This window comes from Sorex fumeus, unplaced genomic scaffold, assembly GCF_029834395.1.
Source record: "Sorex fumeus unplaced genomic scaffold, SorFum_2.1 ptg000047l, whole genome shotgun sequence".
In the NCBI taxonomy this organism is placed as follows: Eukaryota; Metazoa; Chordata; class Mammalia; order Eulipotyphla; family Soricidae; genus Sorex; species Sorex fumeus.
The window spans coordinates 51,034,726-51,049,051 of NW_026606104.1; the positions used below are offsets into that span (position 1 = coordinate 51,034,726).

A 14,326-nucleotide genomic window follows, 5' to 3' on the forward strand; every position below is an offset into this window, starting at 1 on the left:
TAACATACATTCATTGGGCCAACACATTTATTAGGTATTGACTATAAGCCTGACATTGTGCTAGGTGCCAAAAATACTGAGCAGCTTGGGAATGTCCTCAGTGGTAGAGTGCATGACTCACATGTGTGAAGAGGACTCACATATGTGAAGAGGGCTCAGTCCCCAGTGCTGCAAACAAGCAAACAAACAAACATGATTCTAAAAATACTAAAATGAGGAAGACATGTTTCTTGGGAATTTATGTATCAGTATGGGAGACTGTATAGAAAACACAGAGCTAACAATCCGCCCAAAGCACTGTAGATGAAAGTATAATGGGACATCTGAGAAAAGGCTGTTAGAGAAGATTTCATAGGTGGGTGAGTAGGATTTGGCACCATGAGGAAAATAAAAGGATTTTCTAGATAGAGGGAACAATGGACACAAAGACGAGAAAGCAAACGGCATGTTTAGGCAATAGCAAGTTTTCTTTGGCTGGAGCCAAAGGGAACAATAGGCATGCAGATGGAAAAGTATGTTTAGAGTAAGATTGCCTTTGCAAAAGCTATTCTTGGAATACATTGGTTAAGAATAGCATAGGGGCCAGAGTGATAGTCCAGTGGGGAGGGCTTTTACCTTGCATGCAGCCGACCCAAGTTTGATTTCCAGTTTCCCAAATGATCTCCCGAGCACCACCAGGAGTTATTCCTCAGTGCAGAGCCAGGAGTAGCCCCTGAGTATCACTGCGTGTGACCCAAAAAGCCAAAAAAAAAAAAAAAGAAGAAGAACAAGAAGAAGAAGTATAGCAAAGAGGTCAGAGCAATAGTACAGTGGATCAGGCACTTGCCTTGCAGGTGGCCAACCCTAGTTTGATCCCCAGAACCCCATGTGGTCTCCTGAAACTGCCAGGAGTACTCTCTGAATATAGAGCCAGGAGTAGGCCCTGAAGTGCAGTGTGCATTCCCTCCCCCTACAAACAAACAAACAAGAGTTGCAAAGAAGTGAATAAAATAAAGGTGACTTAAGATCTTGATGAGAGGGGCCAGAGAGAAAGTATAGCAGGGTAGGGCAATTTGCACATGGCCAGGCTGGGTTCAATTCCTGGCGCCTCATCTGGCTCCCTGAGTCCTGCCAGAAGTGACCCCTGAGTGCAAAGCCAGGAGTAACCCCTAAGCACAGCCAGTGTCAACCCCTGCCTCCAAAAGAAAAGATTCTAATGATACCAAAATAAATAGTATGGATGGAGGATTGGAGAGATGACATAGCAGGTAGGGCTCTTGCCTTGCACATAGCCCACCTGGGTCCAATCTCCAGCACCATATATGTTTCCTGAACCCTCCAGGAGTTGTCCCTCAGTCTAGAGCAAGAAGTGAGCCCTGGTATTACCCAAACCCAATTATAATAATAATGATAATGATAAGTTACACAGATAAGTCTGAAGAAGGATGATGATTATAGTTTAACAGATATCACATGGTACCCTGAAAGGTTGTTCAGAAGTTGCTATTTTCCTAAAAGACCAATATTCAGAACAGTTGAAACTAGCCTACATCATAGAACTAGTGAGAGAGAAAGACAGGAAGAAATTGATGGCACAGGAACATTTGCTGATAATCTACTTTGTTTCAGCACTCCGCTAGGAATATACATTTATTCCTTCCTTCAACAAAGGGTCTTTGAGACCATAATATATACCAGGTACTATCGATTCAGTGGAAATATAGACAAAATAGTTGATTTTTTTTGTCTATATCACAATGAAGAAATCAATAATCATTCAATGAATAATTTCAATTGTGTGTTTTTCCAATGGAAAAGAAAAGTAGGGGATTCTGTGAAAGTATGTTCCTGGTGGTTTTACCTAGACTCTGGAGGTAAGGGATTTCTTTGGGGAAAATGACATTTGATGGAAGTCTCGAGAACAAGTAGGCATTAATTGGTCATAACAGGCATGTTCTTATCTATGAACTATAAAGAATTTGGATCTTTGCAGACATTATTCTGAAAATTATTCCACACCCCATTAATAAGTTCTATTGTATTTTTCATTTGGACAGCCAGTTATTTAGAGAAACACAACAAATTATTTAAGAAACTGTGACTTGGGGGCAGGGAGCTAACTTGCTGGACTGAAACGCATACCTTACTTGCTTGGAGTCCTGAGTTTGATCCCTGGCACTGCATTGTTCTCCAGCACCCCCACCCTGCCTAGCACTTTTGGTATAGTCCCAATGGCCCCAACTACAGCCAGGTGTGGCCCTGGTGGCAGAAAAACAAAACCCAGAAGCTATGAATTGATCCTAAGATCTTGAGTATACTTCTGTTGATGGTATTTGAAACATGTTAAGTTAGAAGTGGTCTTATGTTACACCTGTTGTTGTCATTTGTTTGTTTATTCTCTTTACAGTGCTGAAGGCAGTCATGTGTCAGGACAGAGCAATGGCCGAGATCCTCAGGCCTTGGCGAAGGCTGTGCAGATCCACCATGATACCCAGCACACAATGTATTTTGCCTGAGAGTGTCAGAAAAAGAACTCAACCAGCTTGGCACCCCATTCAGCCTCATAATGTTTCAAATGCCTACCGCCTCTAGAGAGCCAAGTTGACTTCAGGTGGTCTTCTACCAGCAGCTTGGAATAGTTGCACTGATTCTATTCTTCATAGCACTGTCTAATGCATCAACAAAATCGAGCCATTTAAAAAAAAAGAAAAAGTAATAGATACTCATAGATTGTCTTTTCTGATGCACTGGACTGAATTTTTACCTCATCATACAAAGGCTGATCAGCCTGAACTGTCTAAAGGACTTTACAAGAAAGGTTTCTATGGAATATTTTGCTAGCTGTGGTGTTCACCGCATCCCTCTAGTCTTATAAAAGAAGATTATTCCTTTTTTCTGTATTCATTTTGTGGGGTATATGCGTAAGTGGGAGAGAAAAACCAAACAATTTACTTCAGTTCAGCGTAACTATTTAATTGTGTGGGTACACAGACTTTTTAATGGAGATTTCTGACTCTGCCACTGTAAATGCCTTTAACGAGCATTAATTTTTTTAAATTTTTACAGAGTTTTATTAGTTTTACTACTTTATCTTATAACTGACTACAGACTTGTGCTAGTGCAAGTCAGGCTGCCAGGCAATCACACTGTATTTGGCTGTAGATTCATATGGGCAGTTCTGTTATTTGGTTGACTTCTGTGAATGTGTAACACAAGCAGATGTAATGCATATCATGGTGGCCGGTAACACTGCCATGGCAAAAAGCACTCATACTTCCCCCACTTTGAGAAAAAAATATTAGCTTTTAGTATTTTTCAAAGTTTTCAAAAGTGCCCATTTTATGCTGCTGTGTGGTTTGTTAGATCTAAATGACTTTTAAACTTTTCTCATAGAAAATTAACGTTGGCAATAAACATTTTTTAAGGTCCCATCTCTTCCTCCCCAACAATGTAGTTTTCTAGATGAGATTTTGGTATGATTTTATCAGCTCTTTCTTATTGATCATAATCTGGCAATTTCTGATACTGGTCAGATAAGACATATATTTCCATGCTTTTTAAAAGAATTATTTTTATCTGTTTTATAGTCACAATTGGTGTCCTGTCATTTTGTTTTAAAATAAGCTAGAACCAGGATGCAATTGGATGGGCTTTGCCGATCCTTAAGGTACATTGAGTGATGCTGCAACTTGCAAAAATGTACCAGCATTTAAAACTTCTTTGCCTGGGGATCAAGGTTACCCACAGAATTACTTGCAGTGTACATTTTTTCTTCCCCTTCTCTATGAAATGTACTTAGTGGGGTTTCCTTCCTTTTATAAAATTAAAACTGCAAGAAAAGATTAATTTCTCTTTAAAAGATTCTGAATCCTCTTCATAAGGAGACAGGATTCCTTTCTTATCCAAACAAAGGAGGTTGATCTGAAGCAAGCATCAGCTGAAATGTAAGGGGAAATGTATTTTGTATTTAGTGTAGATAATACTTTGTGAATGGACAGCAGTTACATAGAATCTTGGTAGTTCCAGCCAGTGTTTCCCAGCCCCAGTTTTACTGACTTGTGGTTCACTAGCCTAGATCCTCAGGAGTGAGAGCTAAGAAAGGGGCAGAAAAATCCCAGAGAAGCCACACTCCATAGGACTGAGGAAGGTGCTGGGGAAGACGCAGACGCAGAGCGGTAAATGACTTTGCCGCCTCTGTCTGGAAACCACTGGTAGGGGAACACTGGATCTGGTGGTGAAGGGTGCTTGCATATACTCATTAGCCAGTCCAAATCTCTTCAACTAGCCTTCTCAAAATCCCAGCAATATAAAACATTGTTTTTCTTCAGTCTTTTAAATAAGCTTGTAAATACATTGAAGTTTACATTTCCACGTGCTGTTGATCAGCGGCGCCACCAGTGTTTGCTGAAACTGGTCTCTTGAGGGTTTTATAATGTATATCGAGTCCTATAGCTCAGTAAGATGGCTGCAGATATCATTATTCTCTGCGTATAGGGGGTGAAAGCAAGCTCTGTGATTGAGGCACAAAATAGGTAGGAGTGAAGAAATGGCAATGTTAATTTTTAAGATTTTCCTTTTTTTTTTTTTTGGCAAATACCTCACTTGGATAATACAAATCAGGACATGTTGGTGAGGGGCTGGCTGCTGCTTTTATTCACACTTGTTCAGGGAGAGCACAGAAAATGCCCTTCAGCATGGCCACCCTGAACCCAAGAGGAGGACACAGATCCTTTTTTCTTCTTCTTCTTCTTTTTTTTTCTTTTTTAGGAGCAGGAGGACTCTCAGGGGTCCAGGATATGAAGAATTCTTGGTGGCTGGCTGGCTGGCTGGCTGGCTGGCCAGCAAGCCCCACACTTGTACTTGAGTGCCTCTGGTTTATGAATAAGGCACAGAGCACAAAGGAGCATCGCTTCTTACCCTCTCCTTGCCTGTATGGAGCAGAGAGTGAGGCAGAGTACCAGAAAGCCCTGATCACTTGCCTGCAGTTGACTATATGCTCGACCTTGAACTATGTACAGTTCGTATGACTTAGTCAGTCCTAGTACACTGGAGAGAATCAGTGTGGTGGTGGAGGAAATGCCGGGAGGCCTATTTTTTTTTTTTAAATGCAGGAAAACAGCACCTTTAAGGGTGCAATGCTGTCGTTTAGAGTGAAAAGAAAGAAATCCAGAAGAACAAGGATTATTAGAAAAAAACTTGCTGAGGGTTGAATTTTAAGAGGTAATTGCTGCAGAATCCGAGTTACAGCAATACACTTGCAAGCAAGACTGAATGGGCAGTTTTCATGTAATTGGGCCTGACTCGGGACTGACTGAATTGTTATGCATGTGTCAATCAATGGGAGGTGTGCATCTCTAGAAGTAGTTTTTGGCTGTTTGATTTTTTTAAATGCAGCCTGTTTAGGCACTGTTATGTGGTGTGAAAGATTTAAATGTAGCAATGCGAAAGAGTAACAATTTGGGAATAAGAGTTGGGGGCTTATGAAGAGAGTGGCAAAGACCCAAACTTTGAACCAATTATGTTTTACTGTTGTTAGCTGTTGACTTCTGAATGGTTTGTAATGGCTTCATGCAGCCAGCAGTCTGGGCAGGCAGAACACGTTAATTCTTACTGTAAATTCTATTTGCTGCTTCCAAAGGTGATGATTTACAAGCAGACATATTCCATATGATCTGTACCTTAGGATCTGGTGCCCAGCCTATTTACCAGAGCTTATCTACCTGCTTCAGCTACCTGCCCTCATGGGAAAGGTAATTAATTCACTGTTTCACAAGGCTCACTCTCTCTTTCCAGCCCTCGTGACCCTTTGTGGATGTGCTGTCTGACTCTTGCTCAATAGCAAAGTGGTAGCTCTGCTTTCATTTTAAGAAAGTGGAGGTTGAGGGCATTGTATCAATACTGCTTCAGTTCCAAGGATTTTTCCTCATAAAATTAAAGGGAAGATCTTACTGATCAACCATTTCCTTGTCCCTTGCTATTGACATATTCATGCTCTTTCTGTGTCTAGTGGCTGAAAATGTTTGCATTTGTTCACTTGACTAATGGTGTAATTTTTGTTTCTATATTGTTAGACTTGTAATGTTTTAAAAATGTATTTTATTAAATTTGAACTGGATGTATGTCTCTAGCAATACGAGGTACTTTCTAAACTATTAAGGGAGGGGTGGTATTCCCATGTTGAGATAAAAGGATGGTTGTTTAAATTTTACAAATTTTTTGGCCTGCAGGGATATTTTGTGTTCATGTGTCAAAAAAAAAAAGAAAAAAAGAATAAATTGGCATTTGTGTGCCAAAAGTTGTTTTTCTTGTCAATTGTCTAATAAATATGGAGTATAATGCAGTGGCAACACACATGGTTACTTTTTAAAAATAATTTCCAAAATTTGAGAAAGAATGTGCTTTTAATTATTAAGTCTTGCAATTTTTTAGAAATTCTCATCCAGGAATTTTAGAAGAGCTTCTCAAAATCTTTCATATATGGAAACTTTTATAAGATTCTTTAGGGTCCTGGGAATAGCTTTTAATGGGAAGATCTAAAGTGATGTTTTGAGAAATATCTTCAGTCCTTAAAGGGTGTTCTGGGGAGCAAGTAATAGTGCAGCAGGTAGGGCATTTGCCTTGCACTGCAGCAGACTAGGTTGGATCTCCGGCATCCTATATGGTCTCCTGAGCACTGCCAGAAGTAATTCCTGAGTGCAAAACCAGAAGTAATTCGTGAGCACGGCTAGGTGGGCCAAAACCCCTGCTCCCCTCCTCCCCAAAAAAAGGTTCAGGGACCGCATCCTGGTCACATACTTTATAAGACTGGCTACTCCAGTAATGGAGAATTCATCCAATTGGGTGCTAGCCAATCTCCTGTCTTTTAAATTTTCTCACCATGGGCCAGAGAGATATTACAAAGGTTAGGGTGCTTGCCTTACCCTCAAGGGATAGGAGATGGGCCTGTCCTTCTCAAGGGCGGAATTTTATCCAGGGTGTATGATTTCTCCTTTCCTCAGTACTCCATTAATCCATTTAATAATCATAGTAAATTTACTTCTTATAATATTTCTAGTAAAGGTAATAGCACAGCGGGTAGGGCGTTTGCCTTACAAGCGGCCAACATGGCCGACCCGAGTTCGATTCCTCCGCCCCTCTCGGAGAGCCCGGCAAGCTACCGAGAGTATTCGATATGCCAGACACAGTAACAACAAAGTCTCCAATGGAGACGTTACTGGGCCCGCTCGAGCAAATCGACGATCAACGGGAGGGCCTTTACCTTTACCTTACCTTAATATTTCTAGTCATTTTGTATGAACACAGTAAGAGATATATTAAGCTTAAAGGTTGACTCTTCCTGGGGACATCTCGCTATATATTCCAGACCATAGTCCTCAGGTCAGATTAGTCTTTTCTAACCCCAGCAGGGTCCTTATTGAGTTATTTCTTTTTGGGTCATGACAGAGTTTGTCCATGACCATGCTCTTGACTTATAGTTAAGTGTTATGGCGCCTGGCCTGGCCCATTTCGATGCCACGGTAACTCACAGCTCACAGCTCTCCCTGGGTCCATCCAGTCCCTCATCAGGACCCTGCTCTTAGAGTGCTAGGAAATAAGAGCAGCTGAGGTTTAAGTCAAGTAAATATGGATGCCCAGGAGTAAATATTATTTTGGAGTCAGTTAACTCCCATGTTACAAAGCATAGCATGAACTGTCTTCCTGTGTCTATACAAAAAGGACTTTGTTAAATAAACCATGCAAATGACATAAATGAAAGAGAAAAGCAATATAGGATTATTAGTTCTTGATGGAATTGGGCACTGTTGTGAGAGTGACTCAATAAACCTTAAGATCCCTGGGGGAGGAACAAGGACAACTCAATATTATCCAACACTTCCACACACAAAAAAGCCCTTATGAACAAAGCTCATTTGTTAAGTCATGGAATGGATAATGGGGAGCTTTGTACAAATGGCCTTCATCCTCAGGGAATTTACAGTTTATATGAGAAGTAATACATATAATACATATAACTACACTACAAGTGATTATTTTCCCCGTGAACATTATATGCCTCTTTTCATGTTTGTCCTTATTAAACATTTATTGTGAAACCAGTACATCCCAAGTTATACCTGGGTGCAGAAACACAGAGAGCAAATACTTAAGCCCTCAAAGGATTAATTCCAATATGGCATGGGGTTGATTAAAAGGCAATAAGAATAACGTGAATTCCTTGTAGATGCTAGTCATTATGTTTTTTTTTAATTTTTTGTGGTGCTGGGGCTTAAATCCAGTGTCTCACACATGCAAAACAGTTAACTCTATCTCAATACCACATCCCTGGCTCTATACTAGTCATTTTATTTATTTTTATTATTTTAAAACTTCTTTATATATAATTTTATTATTTATACAAGTATTAATATGTTGACTTATTTAAAAAATTTTTTTCTTGGGATTTGGGGCCACAATTGGCAGTGCTCAGGGCTTATTCCTAATCTGTGCTCAGAGGAATTAATGCAGCTCTGAGGATTGTACCAGGACCAACTGTGTGCAAGGCAAGTGCCTTACCCTTGCGTTATCTCCCCAGTCCCTTTGCTAGTCATTTTATAGTGACATCTCTAATCCCCATGCCAGGAGTCATACCTCATGTCTCAGTGCTTAAATGCTCAGCTGTAGTGCTCGCTGGCATTACGCATCTTAGTTGAGGTGCTTGCACATGTGTGACCACAGAAGGTCACACTCCATTGATACCAGTGCTTGTGTGTGTGTGTGTGTGTGTGTGTGTGTGTGTGTGTGTGTGTTTCCCGTGGTCCCCATATGTATGCTCACTGGCAGTCGCACTTCTTGGCTGTGGCACCCACACATATTTCTTTAGTTTTTGCACTGCTCTGGGGCCATGCTCATTAGTTGCAGTACTCACACATACATGACTGTATGGAAGCCAGAAATCTCTTGTGGCTTTGGAAGTCACAGATGGCAGAGCTGCCAAGCACAGAAGCAGAGCTGTCAGGACCAACATATGCAGCATCACAGAGGTCTGCTGAAGCTTGCAAGGAGGGTGCTCTAAACCCTGAAATCAGAAGTAATTTTAGTTTAACTAATATTTATCAATTTCCTCATGTGCTAGGAACTACAAAAATAAAAAACAAAAATTTTGACAATCTGAGGGTTGACTTGTAAACATGTATAACAAGATAGCTTTGAGGGTGAAATGCTGTGAGAAATGTATACATGAAATCTAGAACTCATTTAAGTGAGGTTCCTAAACCAATCTGGAGGACCCAGGAGAGTCTATTAGAGGATCTGGTGACTGAGTTATCTCATAAAGCTTAAATAAGAATTTTATAAATGTACAAGGTAGATGAAGACATTTCAAGAATGCTCATCATGAGCAAAGTCACAGTGGGGAGGGGGGGGAAATGCATCATAACTTGTTTGGATGAATTACAAGTCATTTCAGTACTCTTGGATAATAAAGAATAAGGAAGTGAAAGTGATAAGGTTAGACACAGGGCAAGCACCAGTTTCTATGAGGGCAAGACTTAGAATGGCATTCTAAAGAGATTTATGAATTGCACGGATAGACACAGGAGAATAGTAGTATCTGATTTATACCATTTATGCTGCCAATAGTGTTGTGGGTATGTTGAAGCAGAAGTTAAGGTTTTATTTTGGGGCACAACTGAAGGTGCTCAAGACTACTCCAGGCTTGGTGGTGCATGGCAGCTCCTTTCTGGCTGTGCTTGGGGGACTGCAGTGGACAGAGGTGGAACCTGTGCCTTCTGCATGCAAAGCATGTACTCCAGCCTTTGAGCTCTCTCTCTGGCCTGAAATTAGAATTTTATTGAAAATACCAAAGCAAAAGATAACAAGACCTGAGGCTGAGAATGTACGGTACAGTTGGAGAGCAGGAATTAACACAAGGGATTTTCAGAATGTGGAAGAACTAGGACTGGAGAGATAGTACAAGAGGTACAAGGGCTTGCCTTGCATGTGAATGATCCCAATTTGACCCTGGCACCCCATGGTCCCCCAGATTCTAGCAGGAGTGATACCTGCAGTACAGAGCACCTGAATACCTGGGGGGAAAAGCAGAACTTGGTGGAAGCAGATGTAAGAGTTAGAAAAAGGAGATAGAATCATTAAGAGTCTATCTAATTAAGAGGGCTCCCAGATTTTTAGCTTGGGCATCTGGGTAGATGAAAGTGAAACAGAAAGAACAGAAAAGAAGAAGTAGATGTATGGTTCGTGTGAAAGAGGAAATTGGCATGTTCAGATTAGATTTAAGGGTCGCATATATGTTCTGCTTATATTTCTCTGGAAACCCTTAAGAGAGAATGTAATCGAGGATAGCTCAGTAATCGAGATAGCTCAGTGGTGGAATGCCTGCCTTGTAAGTGTGAGGCCTCGAGTTTGATTAGCACCCTACATGCCAACAGAGATCTCAGAAACACTGCCATTTGAAAGCCCTGGAACCACCATAGTGTGGTATCTCCAGCCCAACACACAATCAAGTGTGTGTGAGCACTGCAACTAAAGTGTCATATCCCTGGTGACCCAAGGCGAGTATCAAAACCAAGTGTGCAACTCCTGGTGCGCGCAAAGACCTAGTGTCTGTGATCACAATAACCATGTGTGTAACCTCCAGCCATAGCAACAAGAATGAAAGGGTAAGGAGGACTGGTGAGAGAGAACAACAGATTAGGTGCTTGATTTGCACTCGGCTGACTTGGATTCAATCCCAGAACTGCATGCGGTCTCCCAGTCCCGACCAGGATTGATCCCTGAGCTCAGAGCCAATAGTAAGCCCTGAGCACCACTGTGTGTGACCCCAAAATAAAAACAAACAAAAAATGTGGAAGGAAAGATTGGGGGAGAAATAAACAATAGGCAATTTGATTGACCTTTGCCAACGGACTGCTTTTAATGCCTTCTCTTTATTTTCAATTTTTAACATTATAGTAGACCTGGTTATCTGTATTCCTGCTTGGGATTTTGTCTTATTTACCTTGGTATAATTAACAGTTGTGTGTGCCATGTACTCAATAAATGTTATCCATTGCTCTATGCAGAAAGTCCCAAACATGATTGTCACAGAACAAAACATACAGTAAATACGAGTCACAAAGGAAATAGAGACCACTCAAAGGAAAGAACACCAACAAAAAAATTAAGACTCCTGTGACTGCAGTCCCTGTTTTTTTTCCTTTGTTTTGTTTTAGTTTGGGGCCTTACCTGATGGTGCTCAGGGATCACTCCTGGCAAGACTTGGGGGTACCATACTGGGTGCAAGGGATTGAACCTGGTATAGCTATCTTTAAGGCAAGTGCCCCATGCAGCTGTACTATCACTTCAGCATTGCTGCATCCCTGGTTTTAATCTCAGCACTTCATATGGTCCTCCAAACACTGCCTGGTGTGAACCCTGAGAAGAGGCACCAGGTGTAGCCACTGAACACTGCCAGTGTGACCCCAAATGAAAACCAAACTAAAAGGAAACAAAAGAACCCTCCTTGAATTGTCTTACAGTCTCAGAAAGATCAAAGAAGATACTGCATTGATTAAGCAAAAGTTTATAACAATAGGGAAATTTTAAATGCAATGAAAATATTGAAATAGCAATTAAAAAAACCTTAGACTTTAATATAAAGTCAATAGACACAGGTATCAATGCTATCATTGAATTCCCTTCTCCCACTAAACTTTGCTTTTCTAATGATCCAAATTAACTCTGAACAATCTTCTCTGTGATCTCTATACCTAGTTCTTGGACTTAGTTGGATTTTGAACTTGGTTTCTCTCATGCTAATCCTGCTTTCCCAACTCCCTTCACCTATCTTCTCTCAGAGTCTTAATGTTCCACTTGACATTAGCCACCATCCTCATTTTCCATCCCTGTGTGTTTGTGAGAGTGCGTGGTGTCAGACCTTAGGAATAATAAAATGTTTCAAAATTCTTATTAAAAATGATACCAAACACAAGGATTGTTTATTTTGCACATTACCCTTTACTATAATGCATGATAATATCATTGTAATCGTAATATGTAGGATTTCTGTATTGTTATTTCACTAGTAGTACATAATAAGTAGCTATTCCCCTTTAAGTCTGGAGCATGTCATTTGTTGTCATAATAATTCATTTGGCAAACATTTCTTGAGTACTACTGATGTTTGATGTAATATTATGCATTGGGTCTATGAAGATACATAAAGTGCGCTTTTTAGACTTTAGTGTTTAGAAAGGGGAGAGTTGTTAAGTGTTGCCACATGCACCACAGAGACTACAAGGAAGGACACGTGGGTGAAAAAGCCAGGAAGTTGTCATTAAGGCAGAAAGTCTTAAGCTGACTTTTGAAATATGAGTAGGTTTCACAAAATAGATGAAAGAGATCTTGAGGCTTTAGAGGCCTAATAATAAGCCCTTCCCTAAATCAATTTAGAAGTGAAAAATAATCCTTGATATCAAGTAATTGGACAAAGAGCAAGATGTAGACAACTCATTGATGATAAGATGTAGATAAGAGGAATTGCTTTAAATGAAAGTGCTAATGTCTTCTCACAGTAGGCATAGGAAAACCTTGGCTTTCTACAAAGGGAAAATGTTGGTGTTGTGTTGCTTTGTTTCAAAATTTACAGAACAAGCTCTTTATCATTTAAAAAATTATTATTATTTTGAAAAGCAGTTGTAGGGTTTAACAAATCTTCCTTTATGTGGATTAAAGCTACCAGAACAGGGCTTGATTGATAATACAGCTGGGAGGGTGTTTGCCTTGTATGCGGCAAACCCGGGTTCAATCCCTGGCATCCCATATGGTCCAAGCAATGCCAGGAGTAATTCCTGAGTGTAGAATCAGGAGAAACCCCTGAGCATCCCTGGGTGTGACCCAAAAAGCAAAATTTAAAAAAATACTTTAAAAAAAGAAAAGCTACCAGGACACAGGCCCTTCCTTACACACTTAATCTTCTCAGCTCTTTGCTGTAGAATTTTGTTTTCTTGAGGACAGGCTGCTTCAGGAGCTATCCCTCTCCAGGACATTGCAGGAGCTAGTACACACCATGTCAATGAGAGGAGTAGTTCCTGTAGTGTTTTTGGCATGCTATACAAGTCGACGCACTGACCAAGGTCCACAGTTTATCAAGATTGACAGTTGGGCAGAAGCTCTGATTTATTTATTTGATTTTGAGTTTTGGGCCACACCCAGCAATGATCAGGAGTAAGTCTTAGCTCTGCATTCAGGAATTACTCTTGGCAGTGCTCAGGGAACCATATGGGTTGACCAGGTGCAAGGCAAGCACCTTACCTACTATACTATCTCTCTAGTCCCCTTGATTTTTTAAATTTTGTTTTGTTTTGCTTGGGATCACACCCAGCAAGGCTCAAAGCTTACTCCTGAATTTGTGCTCATGGTCTACTACTACAGTTGTTTAGTGCAGCGTATCTGGTAATAGAGAATCAAACTAGGGCAAACCACAAGCAAGACAAGCAGTTCAACCCCTGTTCTTCAAGGCCCTCTGGTGTTTTTGTTTTATTTTGTGGCTACACCTGATGTTCAGGGTTTAACTCCTGGCTCTGGGCTCAGGGATCACATTGCACTCCCAGTAGACTCCTAGGTATTTACTCAGACAAATGATCAAAGACTTATTTTTTTGGTGGGGGTGGTATTGGGGGTGGCATTGCACAATCAGCTGTGCTCAGGGATTACTCCTGGCTCTGCTCAGAGATCACTACTGTGGCAGGGCTCTAGACCATTTCGCGTGTTGGGTTTGGAGCCTGGGTCTGCCTGGTAGAAGGCCTTACTCACTGTAAGACCTCTCTACAGCCTCAGAATTTTACATAAACATTCGTAGCAGTTTTATTTGTGATGAATGGCCTTCCTCTGAAAACCACCCAAATGTCCATTTGGTGACTGGATAAGCAAATATCATATAACCTATAATAGTACTATACTGCTCAACAGTTATGAAAGGAAGCATTGATAAGTACACAACTGGGTGACTAAGAATAATAATGGGGAATGCAAGAAGCAACTTAAAAAAATTATTCATTACATACAATAGCCCAGTGGGTAGGGCATTTGCGTTGCACACAGCCAATCCCCAGACCTGGGTTCAATTCCTCTGCCCCTCTTGGAAAGCCTGGCAAGCTACCGAGATTATCTCGCCCGCATAGCAAAGCCTGGCAAGCTACCCATGAAGTATTCGATATGTCAAACACAGTAACAAGAAGTCTCACAATGGAGACATTACTGGGCCCACTCCTGCAAACTGATGAACAGGGGGAGGACAGTGCTACAGTGCTACATACAATACTAAAAATGAATAGCGGCAAAAAAATCATGTAGAGGTTGCAGAGGGAAAGGC

The 14,326-nt window shown here is 40.8% G+C and overlaps 1 protein-coding gene across 4 annotated transcripts in view; it reads left to right on the top strand.

Moving 5' to 3' along the window:
- The window catches only part of AGO4 (argonaute RISC component 4), a 37,570-nt gene extending 31,260 nt beyond the window's left edge, over window positions 1-6,310 (top strand). For all 4 annotated transcript variants that reach the window (XM_056122742.1, XM_056122743.1, XM_056122745.1 and 1 more), the window contains one exon: window positions 2,387-6,310. In XM_056122742.1, coding sequence (XP_055978717.1) covers window positions 2,387-2,495 — 109 coding nt within the window. In that variant the 3' untranslated portion in view covers window positions 2,496-6,310. The remainder of the gene's footprint in view (window positions 1-2,386) is intronic.
- Window positions 6,311-14,326: the final 8,016 nt, after the last annotated feature.